Here is a 16,464-nt window from a genome sequence, read left to right as displayed (position 1 = left end):
CACAATACTTTAACAGGGCATGCATATCCCTAATAAGATAGTAGAAGTTTTCATCGTACGATCCGCCTGTCGACCATGCCTCGTGTCAGCGACACTATCTCCCAAAAGGATATCAAGAGAGACTAGGGTGGTCCTGTTGCTTGGCCGAGCGGGATAGCAGCTCGGCCGGGACTCCTCTGCTTCGTCTATGGCTAGGTCCCACTGCTTGGCCAAGCAAGGTAGCAGCTCGGTCGAGACCCCTTCGCTCTGTCGACCTTAGTTGCCCTTCCGTGCGGTGGTTGTGTAGTAACATACACTCCTCTTCCGTTCGAACAAACTATCTGGTATCTTTTGGCGTCCTGCTGCTTCGTACTGAGCGTTGTCTATCTTATATATCATCTCGAGCTGGACGAGTGGTATGCTCGGACATGTCTCCTGCCGGTCTGGCCCCCACTGACCCGACCGACTATTACAATTGTCCTCCATTCAGTCCTTAACCACTTGAGCGTTAACCACCTTGACTTTGACCTCCACCTTGATAGTTGACCCCGTGCCAGGTGGGCCTTCGTCAGTCACCGTATCATAAGTCTCCCTCTCAAGTATAGTCAAAGGAAGCTGCAAATCTGATTAACTAGACAAGTATCATCTTCAGTGTCTTACGCAACCGATCAAACCCTACATGTGTTCCCCAGGTTCTGATCGGACCCTACATATGTTAGTGCAATTTCCTCTGGGTCAGGTTGACCAGGTTGACTAAACTTAAGTTGGCTCAAGCTTAAGTCTTGATGTTTAGGTTTCGATGTTTGACAATATGTGAAGATTGCAGGTGCAATCATTCGATTGGGGAGTTTTTTGGTGCAATTCCCCTCTGATAAAGGTTTGACCAGTTTGATGTAAAGAAAAGTCAAGTAGGTCAATGTTGACCAGATACTTGACTGGTAAAGCACTAACTGGAGGTTAGGCAAAGACAAGTCTTGGTGAGTGAAGCCAGGCGGTTGGAAATCCTGATGAGTGAAGCCAGGTGAAAGACCTAGTGAGTGAAGCTAAGCGGTTACAAAATCCTGATGAGTGAAGCCAGGTGAAAGACCTAGTGAGTGAAGCTAAGCAGGTGAAAGTCCCGGTGAGTGAAGTCGGGCAGTGAGAAAATCCTAATGAGTGAAACTAGGTGAAAGTCCCGATAAGTGAAGCCAGGCAGATGGAAAGTCCTAGTGAGTGAAGCTAGGCAGATAGGAAGACCTAGTGAGTGAAGCCAAGCACGAGGAAATCTAGATGGGTCAAGGGTGACTGGACATTTGGTGGAAGTTCAAGTGGGTCATGGAGGATCGGACACTCGGCATGAGACGGTAAGTCCAAGTGGGTCAAGGTCGACTGACACTTGGCATGAGGAGAAAAGTCCAAGTGGGTCAAAGGATTGACCGGACACTTGGTGAAGAAGTCCCAGCAGATCAAGGTTGACCGGATGTTAGGCACGAGGAGTTCTAACAGGTCATGATTGACCGAATGTTGGATTTGGGGACCCTTGAGCTTGAGTTAAGCAAGTCAAGGGTGATCGATCGAGCCGATCAATTGGATCAAAGCACAATCGATCAGCTAATCGATTAGGAGAATGCTACGATAAATAGCAGCCCAATCGATCGGTCAATCGATTGGGGGTGTTTATTGTTGGGGTTGCAAGGTTGCAAACATAGTCCCATATTGGAAACACATGGGAAAGATCATGAGTTTATAAGAGAAAAGATATCTCCATTGGCATGAGACCTTTTGGGTAGAGCCCAAGAGCAAAATCATGAGGGCTTAGGCCCAAAGTGGACAATATCATGCTATTGTGGAAATATCTAAATTCTTTTTGATCCTACAATTGGTATCAGAGCCCTGACTGCCAGAAGGTTTAACCGTCGACTGTGCACAAGAGCTATGGTCTGATTGAACCATGTGGGTACAATATTGACCTCAAACAAAGAAAGTGGAGGCTCCTATGTTCGGATCAAGAGGACCAGACACCAGGCAGGAAGTCCTAGTTGCGGCTAGGCAAGGAAGTCCTAGTTGCGGCTAGGCAAGGAAGTCCTAGTTGCGGCTAGGCAAGGAAGTCCTAGTACGTCGGGTGGACCGAGGGGCAGGAAGACCTGGTGGGTGCACCAGGCAGGAAGTCCTAGTTGCGGCTAGGCAAGGAAGTCCTAGTAGGTCGGGTGGATCGAGGGGCAGGAAGACCTGGTGGGTCGAGGATCAGACGTGGGAAGCCTATGGTCCTTTGTTTGAGGGGGGATTGTTGGGGTTGCAAGGTTGCAAACATAGTCCCATATTGGAAACGCATGGGAAAGATCATGGGTTTATAAGAGAAAAGATATCTCCATTGGCATGAGGCCTTTTGGGTAGAGCCCAAGAGCAAAACCATGAGGGCTTAGGCCCAAAGTGGACAATATCATGCTATTGTGGAGATATCTAAATTCTTTTGGATCCTACATTTATCACGCAAACAGAAGCCTCGAGGGTTGGAAATCGCATAAGACGCAAGAAAGTTGAATCGATCGGTCAATCGATTCAGGCTTTTCCAGCAAAGAGCACAGATGCGCTCTGAATCGATCAGCCGATCGATTCAAGCCTCCCCAATCTATTGGTCAATCGAATGAGATACGACCGTTACGCAGGATGTAAGTTTTAGACGACCAAGATCGCTGGAATCTGACGTAGCAAACGATTGGGAGGAGCTCCAATCGATTGGAAGCCCTAGAAGTGCAGATATAAAGACGGCGAAGCCTTCAAATGTGGCAAATCCTTCTTAGCTTCCTGATCTTCATGTGATCTTCTATGACACTTCTTGCCAGTTCTTGAAAGCTCTTGGGGGCAAGTGTTGGTGCACTTCTTATGTTCAAGAGGCAACTACAAGCAACAAGTGAGCAAGAAGAGAGTTTTTCATTTGTATTCATTGTATTTTTCTTCTTGCGTTGAGTTGTTGTATGTATGAGTATTGTATAAGGTTTCTCCATATCTGGTAGTTATCAAGAATGAGAGTTTTATTAGCGGACTGAGCGTCGTGTGTGGATCCTTGGATTAGTCACCTCTTCTTTAGGTGGATACTAAGTAAATCCTCTTGTTAGCGTTGTGAGTGTTTGCTTTGAGTTCTTTTCCGCTGCACATCATTACGAAGCATCAAGATAATGAACGCGACGAGTTATTCACCCCCCTCCCTCTAGCTACAAATCGACCCTAACAAATGGTATCAGAGCAAGGAAGAGCGATCGAAAAGGGCAATGATCTAGAGGGAGAAGAAGTTGGAGCAAATTTCAAAAGTCAAAGACTTCATCAAAAGGCTCAATTTTAAATGGAATTCTAAGATGGACTTGGATTTGACATAAGGGTGCCTCCTCCACAATACATATCGACAATCTTTGATTATTGGAAATCAAGAATCAAAAACTTCTTCATGATAGAGATAGAGCAATGATTTGCTCTAATGGAAAGCTTTGAAGCTCCAACAAATTCAAAGGGCAAGCTCCTCAAGAAGAACAAATGGAGTCAAGAGCAAATTCAAAGATGTGAGGTCAATGATAAAGTGACCAACCTATTGGTTAATTTATTGTCGAGCAATATTTTGACTCAAATTGGAGAATACAAGGATGCCAAGGAGCTATGAAGCAAATTAGCTAAAGTTCATGAGGAATCCTCCACTGTACCAATTAAAAAAAAACTCAAAGAGGACAATTCATTGGATCAAGAAGGAGAGGAGCCCGAAGTTGAGAAATGCTCAACATCGGATGAAGAAGAAGAGGCTTCATCCTTAACAAAATGCAATGAAAAGGGCAAAGAGGGAGCATACTCTTTGTTCCATGTAGAAGATTAAGATGAAGAAGTCTCCACCTCTAGGATTGAGGGGGAGCGACATCCGGTGACTCCGGACTAAGAAGAAGGAGAAGCTTCTACTTCCGGGCCAAGTGGAGAAAAAGAAGATGGGGCATCCTCCAAAAATCAAGAGACATCAAATGGAGGATCAAGTGTTATCCCTACACGTGAAGGTATAAGTAGTTCAATTAATAATAAAAATTATATTATTTACTTTGAGTGTAGGGAATATGAACACTACAAGAGTAAGTGCCCCAAATTGATCAAGAAGAATGGTCAAGTGGCACCTAAGGCTAAGGAGAAGCCTAAGAAGGTTAGCCCCGTAATAAGAAAGAGCAAGGAACACATTGTGTGTTTCTTGTGCAAGTAAAATGGACATTATTGAAGCCAATGTTCAAAGGGGAAGAAACTAACCAAGCTCAAAGAAGGAAGCAAGAGTCAAGGAGGAGCTTGTAAGAGCAAACCCAAGGTATCATTTATTGAGCCAATTTCTTTAAATCATGGTAAAAAGCATGCTAGTTCAACTTTATATCATTTTAGTGCTATTTATCATAAAAATAGAAGGCATGATAGGATTAAAGAAAAATATGTAGCTCTTCATGCCAAGACTACCTCACCTAAGATTAGGAAGGTAGATAAACTATGGAAGAATACTAAGGACCTTAGTTATAAGCCTAGAAATAGAAATGCTCAAGGATTTAATGATAAATCAAAATCTTGGGATTTATAGAAAGAAAATCAAGTCTTGAGGTCAAGGTTTGACAAAATTGAAAAGACCCAAAAAGGATGGAAAATATCATTAAGGGGCAAACAGAGCATAACCTAGGTTTAGGAAACCAAAAATCATCCAATGACCATAGAGGTTTGGGATGCAAACCTAAGACTAAGAAAGATGTAGCTTCATATCATAGGGCTCCATGTACCTATGGAACCAATCCTAGGTCTAGGAGTTAAGTCAAGGATACAAGGGAAGTTATCCCTAGGAGTATCTTTGCAACAACAAATGTGACTAAGACTTCTAAGAAGTCAAAAAAAGTCACCAAGAAGGTCACAAGGGAAGTTATCCCTAGAGTTGACCTAGAGAAAATGAACAAGGCTCCTAAGAAGCCTAGAAAGGTCATTAGGAAGGTATCTAGGAAAGTTATCTCTAGTGAATACCTAGAACATCCAAGGAGCATCAATAGATTTTGGGTTCTGAAGAGCATATTCTCTACACTCTAGATGGGTTTAGAGAGTGTCAACTCCAAATGAGAAGGGTGGTTAATCCAACCTTGATAAAGTTGACACTTGGAGGCATTTTCAAGGTTTTTGTTCACCTTTGAAAATGAAAAGGATATATTAATTACTCTTTGGAAGAGTAAAATGTGCCAAAATTTGAGGAATTGAACTTAATTTTATTTGACACAACAAGTCAAGAGTAAAAGGAATACCAAGTTGGGGGTTGATATTTTCTTAAGAAAATGAGGGTAAATCTAGGATCAATTTTAGATTTAGCAAGAATTAAGGATACTTAGATAGGTTATCTAGGTATATTTTATTTATGCTAAGGTGTCATGATTGTTTGCCCATCATATGTCATTACATCATATTTTACATTCATGTTTATTATGAAAAATAAAAATACCATGTCATGTCATACATACATCATGTAGCTACAGTATGTTTTCTTTTGAAAATTATTTCTTTTTGATGTAGCTATAACTTGCATCCTGCACCTCTGTGCTCTTTGCTGGAAAAGCCTAAATCGATCGACCGATCGATTCAGCTTTCTCGCTTCACATGCGATTTATAGCCCCCAATCGATCGGCTGATCGATTGGGAGTGCTCAATCTATCAGTTGATCAATTGGGGAGGCTTCTGTTTGCGCGCTCAGCGGGCATCTCCCTCCTCCTTGGTGTGGATTCTTTCATGTTGATGTATTCGGTGACCTTTTTTTATAGGTGGTTGAAGTCCCTTGGCGGCTTTCGAATGAGCGATCTGAAGAACTTAGGGGTGTCAATTCGAGTGGGTCGGGTCGGGTTGGGTTGGGTCGGGTTGAGTTTTTTTTTTTTTTTAACCCAACCTGAACCCGACCCGAACCCGAGTTCAACCCAAAAGACCTAAACCCGAACCCGAACCCGACCAACCCGATCAACCCGAACCCAACCCATATAACCCGAAAATCCGATTCAAAACGACTTTTTTGGGCTATTTTCCCTATAACTCTTCACTTTTATCTTAATACTCCATCATTATCATACAAATATACATAAAAATATCTAAAATTTTAAAATAAAATTTGATTTAACCCCAAAAAAATCCACAAAACTCTATATTTAAGCCAACCCGGGTCAACCCAGGTCAACCCGAACCCGACCTGACCCAACCCGAAAATTTTTTACTCTCCAACCCTCCAACCCGAACCTGACCCGAAGCCGAAAATGCCCAACCCGAACCTGATTTTTTTCGGGTCGACTCGGGTTAGGTCATCGGGTCGGGTTCATTTTTGACACCCCTAGAAGAACTCGCCCTCGGTGAGCTCTTGGGTGAAGGCATTTACCAACATGTCTGAGGAGACCACTGAGATGTCCATGGCCACTTGATTGAAGCGCTGGATATAAGTCCTCAATGCTTCCTTGGGCCCCTGCTTCAGCGAGAACAAGTTCACACTCGTCTTCTGATGGCGACGGCTGCTGGTAAAGTGGTGTAGGAACGCCATTCGGAAGTCTTTGAAGCCGTGGATAGATCTATCTATCAACCTGTTGACCAACGTTGTGCTGATCTGAGAGGGTGTTACACTTCCGCAAGCGCACGAATACGTCGTCAGTAATAAAAGATTATCAATCCCACGAGGACTGGTTATAAGCACTAGTGATTGTTCACGTAAAATTAGCTAAACTACCGATGGTTGTAAGTGAACTGTTTCTTGAGAAGAAAAGAACTTGGGAAGTAGATGTGAGAACTGGCAAGAGAAAGAGAGTTTTACTTGGTTTGGGAAGAGCTCTAGGAGTTCAGTTTCGTTGTGGTGGTAACTAATGCATCATGTTCTATCCTTTCCTCATTGTCAATCAACATGTACTCGTCGAAAGTTATAGCTACTACCCCTAAGCACTAAACAGAAAAGATCCCTGTGAAATCCTGTTACGGTTAACCCCTGTCACTAGGGCGCCTCGGTAAATCACAAGAATGCAAACCTGGTCGGTATCATTAAGGATAGAGATAGGAGTTTGGTTTGGTTTTTTTACTTCCTTGTGGAGGAATTACCTCTCCTTTCAAGGGAGTATCCTAGATGTCCGTGAACGGGTTACCCTTGTCACTAGGGCTCCTCGGGTATATGATCTAAGATCCTCTCTTTATGAAATTAGCAATCCCAACACAATCAATTAATACGACATGACAAACAAGTCTCATGCATATCAAATTGAAACAAGACAAGCGAAATCATTCAAAGAGTGAAAGTATAAGCATGAATCTTACATCATAACCTATCCACAACTACTCCCTGATCCTAGAACAAAGAATCTACTCCATAGACGCAGGAGAAAAATCCAAAGACATAGTATAATTAAACATTCAATCCCCAGACAAGAAGAGAGATGGAATAGAGATGCTTATTCAATGACGTCAAGTGATCTTCAGATCCAATCTTTTGCTTCTGGAGTTGATGCGATGATGGAGGTGATCTCGGATCGTCGAACAGAGGTCCGAGACGGCGTGGAACGACACCAAGGTATATCTCCCTTTTTCCGGCTCCCAAAGGGGAAGGGTTAAGAGCCCTTTTATAGGCTAGGGCACGGGCACCGTACAACCCGTGCCACGGCTGAGTGAGATCCACACGACCAACTCCTCTCCTTCTTCGAGTAGAGTGGCACGACCGTACGAGATCCGCACGACCATGTCATCCTTTGTCTTTGGTCGTGAGGCACGACCGTGCAAGGTCGCACGGCCATATGCTGCTCTCTCTCGGGAATGACCACATGGTCATATAAGGTTGCACGACCGGTGTCAAGTTTGCTGCTTTTGCTCCGACGCGTCGACAATCACCGTTTTTGCTCCAAAAGTTATCCCTGTCAACACAAAACTAAACAAAAGAGTACCTCCGACAAAAGAGTAATTAATACTGAATAAACAATATGAGAGATGATCGTGCGAAGAATATATACAAATAAAGCAAGTGAATGTGCATTAAAATATGCATAAACGATCATAATATCTACGCACATCAGAGGGTGGTGAGAAATTCCCGACACTTTACTCCATCGGTGTACTAATGAAGTGTGACCATGTTGTCGAATTTGGCTAAATGGTCATCCAGGTCGGTAGTTCCGTTATACTCCTCGATCGCTAATGGGATGTAGTGCCTTGGCAGAGGGTCATTTAGGATCCCTTCCGAAAATTACTGATTGATTCACTCAGGCGAATCATCTTCCCTGGTGTCTTCCCTTTCCTTGCATCCCGAACGGGCGCATTATCTAAAGAAGACCCTTGATCCTTATCCGCTCAGTCCCGTTCCTCTGACGGGGTCTTGAACAGCGCTCGGTGGAAGGAGATAGGTGCATTGGGCACTTCCCAATACGTGCCAGCCGACTTCTTGCTATTACCTTGAGCAGATACTCGGTCCACTCGGTCACCGTGCTCAGCTCGACCAACGGTTGATGCTACGGGCTCCTGCGCTTGACGTTCGACCAACGCCTGTTGTTGTTGCTACTCCACTATCTTAGCTGCTCGGGCTTGTACTAGCATGTCGAGCTCCTCTTGTGTCAGCATCACCACGGTGAATCGTCCAGCGTCTTCCATCTTCTTGTTTAGATGCAGGCTATGTTCCCATAGACGACGCCAAAATGATCCTATCCGAAAGCAGAAAGGTGGAAAGCTGGGGAGGTGGCGGCTTCGCTGACCGGATGTGGACCTTGCTCTGCTCTACAAAACAAGTAACATCAGTGCCGAGCCAGGGAAGGGGTCCCCGGTGTTGACCCTCCGATACTCAAATCAGTCGTCGAAATTTGTAGAAGAAGTGGAGCAACAATAGAACTAGGCACCAAATAGTAATCGTGCGTACCTCCACCGATGATGGGCCCCCTTTATATAGAGCCTTGATGGGCAACATGCATGCTTCTCGAGACATGAGTGCATTCTCCAATAGATCTTATGAAAGGACTTGTCAGGAAAGTACCTCTGACACCATACCTTAGCAAGGTATGCATATCTCTAACGAGACAATAGAAGCTTTCGTCGTACAATCTGTTTGTCGACCATGCCTCATGTCAGCGATACTATCTCCCAAAAGGATATCAAGAGAGATTACGGTGGTCCTGTTGCTTGGCCGAGCGGGATAGCTGCTCGGCCGAGACTCCTTCGCTCTGTTTATGGCCAGGTCCCGTTACTTGGCCAACCGGGGTAGCCGCTCGGCCGGGACCCCTCCGCTCCGTCGACCTCAGTTGCCCTTTCGTGAGATGGTTGTGTAGTAACATGCACTCCTTCTCCGTTCGGACAAACTATCTAGTTTCCTTTGGTGTCCTACTACTCCGTACTAAGCGTTGGCTATCTTATATATCATCCCAAGCTGGACGGGTGGTCTGCTTGGACATGTCTCCTTTCGGTCTGGCCCCCACTGACCCGATCGACTATTGCAATTGTCCTCCATTTGAGTTTTTACCACCTGAGCGTTGACCACCTTGACTTTGGCCTCCTCCTTGGCAGTTGACCCCGTGCCAGATGGGCCTTCGTCTGTCGCCACATCAGATATAATTAGGAGAACTAGACAACACATAGGAGTTAGTTTTATATTAATCTAAGGTCGTTTGGTCCACTAGTTGATTTTGCCTAAAATCGACTGATGGACCAAACAACTTCGAATTGACATAAAACTAGCTCCTATGTATTTGCCTATTTCTCTTGATTATATTTATGCCCTCAAACATCAATTTGACTGAATATATTTAAAGAAGTGATTTTTTGAATATGAATTAAAATTTTCAAATACATTCTTGTCCGAAAAATTATTGCTCTCAATATATTGGGTTAAATTAACCTTTGAGGGCATGAATATAATTAGGAGAAGTAGACGACACATAGGAATTAGTTTCATGTCATTCTGAGTTGTATATATCCATAAAACATCATTTTGACTCAATATATTGAGAGTAGTGATTTTTTTAAAACCCAAATTAGATTTTTCAAATGTATTCGTGTTCAAAAAAATCACTGCTCTCAATATATTAAGTCAAATTAATATTTGAGACCATGAATATAATCAGGAAAACTAGACGAATATATAAGAGCAAAACTGGCTAATGAACTAAACGATCTCGGATTGACATGAAACTAGCTCCTATGTATTCGTTTACTTCTCTTGATTATATTCATGTTCTCAAATGTCAATTTGACTCAATATATTGAGAGTAGTGATTTTTAAACATAAATGTATTTGAAAAACTTAATTCATATTCAAAAAATCACTACTTTCAAAATATTGGGTCCAATTGATATTTGAGGGTATAGATATAATCAGGAGAAGTAGAAGAACACATAAAAGATAGTTTTATGTCATTCCGAAGTCGTTTGGTCCATCAGTCGATTTTGGGCAAAAATATATTGGGGGAACAAACAACCTTAGATTAACATAAAATTAGTTCCAATGTGTTCGGCTAAGTCTACTAATTATATCTATGCCTTTAAACATTAATTTGACCCAATATATTAAGATGAGTAATTTTTTGAACATGAATGTGTTCAAAAAATTCAATTAATATTAAAAAAAAATCACTACTCTCAATATATTGTGTCAAATTGATACTTGAGAACATAAATATAATCAAGAGAAGTAGATGAATACAAATGAACTACTTTCGTGTCAATTCGAGGTCATTTGGTCCATCAATCGAGTTGATGGACCAAACGACTTCAAAATGATAAAAAATCACTGCTCTTAATATATTAGGTCAAATTAAAATTTGAGGGCATGGATATAATCAAGAGAACTAGCTGAGCACATATGAACTAGTTTCATATTATCCGAAATCGTTTGGTCCATCAACTGATTTTGTTCAAAATTAACTTTGATATAGAAGCAATTAGGCTGATTTTCATTATCAGTCAACTGATTTGCTTAAAATTTCGGCACAAAGATAAATCAATCCAACTAGTGTTAAAATTCAATCGATTGATTTTCAAATAGAAATTGATTTGACTAATTTTTTTAATAGTCAACTAATTAGGAGTAAAACGGAAAGTGGGTACGTGATTTAGTAATTTGAAAATAACCTACACGATTTGGTAATTTTAAAAATTTACTTATATGGTTCTGTAAAAACCTGTTAAAAGTTTGTTAAATATTCTCATGGGTGTAGCGCAATTGATATTTGGATGGCAGATTTACTAGATTGGGCACAGGTCGATTATTGAGGATTTCATCGCCTTGTGTTATGCCCTCCTACCTGGAGGTCGTTGTGTACTATGATTTTCTTGCTTGTATATTATCGTGGGACCGGTGATACTGGACCATTTGAGGTAAGTGAAATCACCTTTTGCGGGATTGAATAACTTGTTAAATTAAATAAATAAATTTAAATATATATGTATTCAACTCGTTAATATTCATAACCTAATATTGTGGAGTATATTTATTAATAAAACTCTCATAAAAATAGCACATAAAATAAAATAAAATAAAATAAATAAACATATTATTAAACTTAATAATCAATCAAATAGCTTAAAATTATAAAATTTTGAAACAATAAACAAACTTGAACTAAAAAGTAAATAACATTTAAACCAACTCTAACAAGAAGACAAGGACATCTTAATCAAGGGAAACACTTCGACATCAATTCTAGATATGAATGTTGATATGGATAACTCTAAAGTTTGCATTTATTTGACAGGGCAAAAGACAATGAAGAGAAAGGAAAAAAAAAAATCTAAAATCAGAAAGGGTGATATAATGGAATAAAGTATCAACAAAGATTGATAAGATATTAAAAATATCAAATGCAAAAAATGATTTTACGAGAAGTCGAAATTCTTCGTAAAGATTATGAAATTCTTATGAAGGATACTAATAAGATGACATCAGAATAATTTCTTATACATGAGAAAATAGTTTGATGTGTTTAAGTTGATCTTTATATATGTTGTTATAATTTATGTTTTTCTTTGATATAATGCAATATTTATGTAATTTATTTTTTTAATTATTAATGTTATTCAATGTTGGATTTAAATCTTATAAAATTTTAATCATATTTTATCAATTATTATTTATAAAAAATTATATATAAATCTAAATAACAATATAATAAATATATTAATTATAAGTTTGATTTTTTTTTTTTTTACAGTAGAAAGAAAAGTAATGTTTTTTTTTACTTTTTAATATGACATAGATGTGGTATTGTGAGAGCTTGGGAGATGCCCTTAGAATTGTATTGCTAAGATATATAATCTACATAATCTCGTCCAAGCTTAAGAGCATCTTTAATGGTTAAAGATGTATAAATATTTTTTTATAGTTTTTAATATGTCACATTAATATCATGTCAAAAATAAAAAAAATCTATCACCCTCTTTATAATTAAAAAAATGTCCCTATAATTTTTTTTATGTCCTATATTATTAAATTATATATGTTTATTTATTATTTTTTATTTAATATATCTATATATAACTTTCATCATTAATTAATGACCACCTGCCTTGATAATTTTGGAATGACTTTAAAATTCCACTACACTTATTAAACAAATTATAAACCTCAAATTTTGCCTCGACAATGACCGTTTTAAAAACCACTCATTGAGATGCCGTTGGCATAGGAGCCTCCAAAAACCCATCTAGCACGTGGGACGCCGATACGTGAACCTAGCAACACAATTCTACCGCCTCGCTCGTAGCATCACGATCGAGGTCGCGGACGACGCGAAGCAATGGCAGCGGAGATATACGAACTCAGCAACGGCGCCATCACCGTCAAAGTATCCAACTTTGGCGCCACCATCACATCGCTCCTCGTCCCTGATGCCAACGGTGATTGCTCCGTACCCTAGTTGATTCCCCCTTCCTCTGTACTCGATCTTTTGCCGGTCTTTCGAGTTTTTTTTCTTCTTATGGTTTCACCTAATATTACGTCTGTTTTCTTTTCCGCTCTGTCGCTATGGGGTTCAGGGAATGTCGCCGATGTAGTACTCGGTTTCGATACCATCGAGCCGTATCAGGTAAGATTCTCTATGGGTTTGATCATTGTTTAAAGTCATAATTTTTGTTGGGCAATATTAGTAATAACAAAAGATCTGATTTTTTTTCTCTACGTGTCTGAATTTTTTCCTTGAGTTATAATTTTTACATCTAGTTATAAATACTACGAACCTGTTGTTTTTCGCTAGCAAGATACTCTTTGTGGTTATACTTCTATTTGAGAAGCTAATTTCATAATGAATAGCGTCCTGCTTTCTTGATTTTATAGACTATGCCTAGATGGAAGAAAATTCAGTAAAAATTGTATTTCTTGTTCCCTGACCTTAGTTATTATCACCATTGAATCATTAACAAGCATTTGAATCATCGAGTCGGTAATATCACCGAGTACAAATTCAAGCTTGTCTGGCCAGGTGGTTTGTGCTTGAACTGTAGAAATCGTTGGCCTGTTTCCATTTGGTACGAGAGTAGTAGTCTCTTTCAGAACCAGATTTTGTCTGCCTAATTATGAAGAGGTAAGATCTAGAGAAGACAACAGGTATCCTTGTTTAATTGGTGAACTGTATGCTGTGATGACTGACGATAAATCTAGAATTTTGCTTTTGTTTCTTAAAATTTTATGTTGCTGTCTAATTTTGATATAAAGATGCCCCATGTCCCTCATAAGCATTGACCCAAAATAGTTTATATGCATATGTTGCAGAATTGTCGATTAATCTTGATTTTGAATCTTAAATATCCATATTGATCTAATCTCTCCTTGTTATCTTGTTTCCTTTTACTATGTTATTGAGTGTTCTGAAATATCCTGGATTGCGAATGAATTTTCATATTTTCATTTGGTGGTGCATTCTTGATAATCTTTTCTTTTCCTTTGCCGGTGCATGCTCTTTATCTATTTTGTGTCTGTTGTTTTCATATGTTCCTAATCAGAAAGGCGCTTCTCCTTACTTTGGATGCATTGTTGGGCGGGTAGCAAACAGAATTAAAGAAGGAAAGTTTGCTCTCAACGGCGTTGAACATTCCTTGTTTATCAACAATGGACCGAACAGCCTTCATGGTTGGAAATGAAGTCAATTTCAAATTTGTGATGTTTCTGTATCACATTTATTTTTCTTGTGAAACAAATATAAACTACTTCAAAAGATTATGATCTTACTCTTTAGCCTGAGTTGGATTAGCTGCTTTTTTAGTTTGTAGTTATATACTATCTTTGTTAAATTGTACTCATGGCACCTATGCAATGGTTTTTCCTGTTGGTTAAGGAGACATGGGTTAAAAACCTTTTACTTGGAGGGGTAGTTCTGATTACAAATAAAACAAGACGAAATGGTCTAGGTGACTTGTGTAAATGTAAGTTAGAAAGATGTAATAATTACGATATGATCAGAACTCATGTGTGGCACCAATCTAGATGGATATTAATATGAATAGACACATGTTGTCAAACCCTTTGTGACTTTTTGGCTTTTATTAACAATTACAGCTGTCCTGTTGTGTCTCTAAAGTTTTATGTGGAAATTAAACTGCAATACTGAAAGGATGCATGCTGACAATCCTTTATATTTGGGACCTTTTGTCTTATGTAACTATGGTATCTCATGCTGTGTCCTATGGCACTGAGGGTTAGGACAGATTAATCTAACTTGGTTTGCAAACCCACTCTTGATTGTTGAAGCGTCATCAAGCACCGATGCTATCAACTTCTCCTCACTTGAATTATATTATTAAAATTTGGGCAACGATGCTAGTGTCAACTAGAACAAATATTCAGTTTGAAGGCAACTCTTATTGTGCTGATTTGTGTATGTGGTATGAGCCATGCAACTTTTTTTTTTCACCTCATCCATGATTTGATCAGGTTGTTGGAATAACTGAACTTCTTCGGCATGTTCTTCAGGTGGGAAGACAGGTTTTGATAAGGTGCTAGGGGAGGTTGCTGAATATAACAAGAATAATCAGTTCCCTTCAATCACCTTGAAGTATCACAGCAAGGATGGTGAGGAAGGTAAAATGATGAGGAGGAATAGTTTCATTGTGCTGCTCATCATCTAGTCAGAGATTAATATCGATATTTGGACAGGCTACCCTGGAGATCTCTCTGTCACTGCCAAGTACTCCCTCCCTTCGAACACATCGCTGAAGCTTGAAATGGAAGCTGTTCCTGCTAGCAAAGCCACTCCTGTCAGTCTTGCTCAACACACTTACTGGAATCTTGCCGGGCACAACTCTGGCAATGTCCTTGATCACTCGATCCAGATATGGGGATCTCATATCACTCCCGTCGATGACAACCAAATCCCTACCGGCAATATCAAACCAGTCAGTGGCACCCCCTTCGATTTCACAGCAGAAACCGAGATAGGCAGCAGAATCCTTCAAGTACCTGGCGGTTATGATCACAACTACAAACTGGACCATGGAGAAGAGAAATCTGGCTTGAAGCACGCAGCTAGAGTGAAGGATCCTTCGAGCATGAGGGTGCTTGACTTGTGGACCGATGCGCCTGGCATGCAGTTCTACACCGGCAACTTTCTCGACGGTGTTGTGGGAAAGGGTGGGGCAGTGTATGGCAAGCAAGCAGGACTGTGCCTGGAGACGCAGGGGTTCCCGAATGCCATCAACCAACTGAATTTTCCATCTGTTGTGGTGCAACCCGGAGAGAAGTACAAGCACACCATGGTGTTTGAGTTTTCGAGCAACTGAGCTCTTCTTCCATGTTTCTATTTATCTGTTGTTCTCTTTTGTTGCAGTCTAACTTGGGGAATAAACTGTATAAAACATGAGGTATTAATTCCATTGCCTCATATGTTTCTAGATTAAGCAAGGTAATTAGAACTTCTACTTTCATTTCATATAACTATATCAGTTCTTCGATTGTATTCTTCTCAGAACAATGAGTCATGTAAATGTTGTTCAAGATGAACGAGTGTTTGTCGTCACTTTTCTTGGTGTCTCTATCTTCCTAATCACTTGCTGGTTTGGGTAAGGTGTCGCCCTCACCATCTTTATTTCCGATCTTGAATAGTTTCTTATATGCAATGTAAGTCGATATCATCCTGATATCCGGCATCACTATCTTCCTGATCACTTGCTGGCTTTTCTTAAATTCGTTTTCCTTAAGAAATTATTTACTCCACTAGGTGATGCATTCGGACTAAGCAAAAGTTTCTCCAGAATATAATATACCATTAATGTTGTTTTCAAAGTGCACACTTGAAAATAACCCTGAATATTTTGGATTTGTTGAAACTTGATACTGAGAATGTTTGTATATTGTTTCTGCAGTAGCATAATATCCAAACAGTAGTTTGAAAGCAAGTACAAAAATAGAAAGATTTCTGTTCTGTAGGTGTAGGATGTTTGAGCAGAATAGAGTTTTATAGAGTTTGAATCATTCTATGTGATAGGACATGAACAATTGCAACGGTTCTGGTTCCTTCAACTTCGATTACTTCCTGTCAGGTTCCTTCA

The 16,464-nt window shown here is 40.0% G+C and overlaps 1 protein-coding gene across 1 annotated transcript; it reads left to right on the top strand.

Moving 5' to 3' along the window:
* Window positions 1-12,587: 12,587 nt before the first annotated feature.
* On the top strand, window positions 12,588-15,932 carry LOC122027133 (galactose mutarotase-like). The gene is made up of 5 exons (XM_042586006.1): window positions 12,588-12,822; window positions 12,961-13,010; window positions 13,924-14,050; window positions 14,891-14,998; window positions 15,074-15,932. The coding sequence occupies exons 1-5, from the start codon at window positions 12,723-12,725 to the stop codon at window positions 15,694-15,696; spliced, it is 1,008 nt and encodes a 335-aa protein (XP_042441940.1). The 5' UTR covers window positions 12,588-12,722; the 3' UTR covers window positions 15,697-15,932.
* Window positions 15,933-16,464: the final 532 nt, after the last annotated feature.

The sequence above is a fragment of the Zingiber officinale genome, chromosome 1A (genome assembly GCF_018446385.1).
Source record: "Zingiber officinale cultivar Zhangliang chromosome 1A, Zo_v1.1, whole genome shotgun sequence".
NCBI lineage: Eukaryota > Viridiplantae > Streptophyta > Magnoliopsida > Zingiberales > Zingiberaceae > Zingiber > Zingiber officinale.
The sequence above is the reverse complement of the archived record's forward strand: the minus strand, read 5'-3'. Positions and strand labels throughout refer to the sequence as shown.

Coding starts and splice junctions, on each gene's coding strand:
- LOC122027133 (XM_042586006.1), top strand. CDS start 12,723: ATGGCAGCGGAGATATACGAACTCAGCAACGGCGCCATCACCGTCAAA. Junction 13,011..13,923: donor ATACCATCGAGCCGTATCAG/GTAAGATTCTCT, acceptor GTTCCTAATCAG/AAAGGCGCTTCTCCTTACTT. Junction 14,999..15,073: donor CAGCAAGGATGGTGAGGAAG/GTAAAATGATGA, acceptor ATATTTGGACAG/GCTACCCTGGAGATCTCTCT.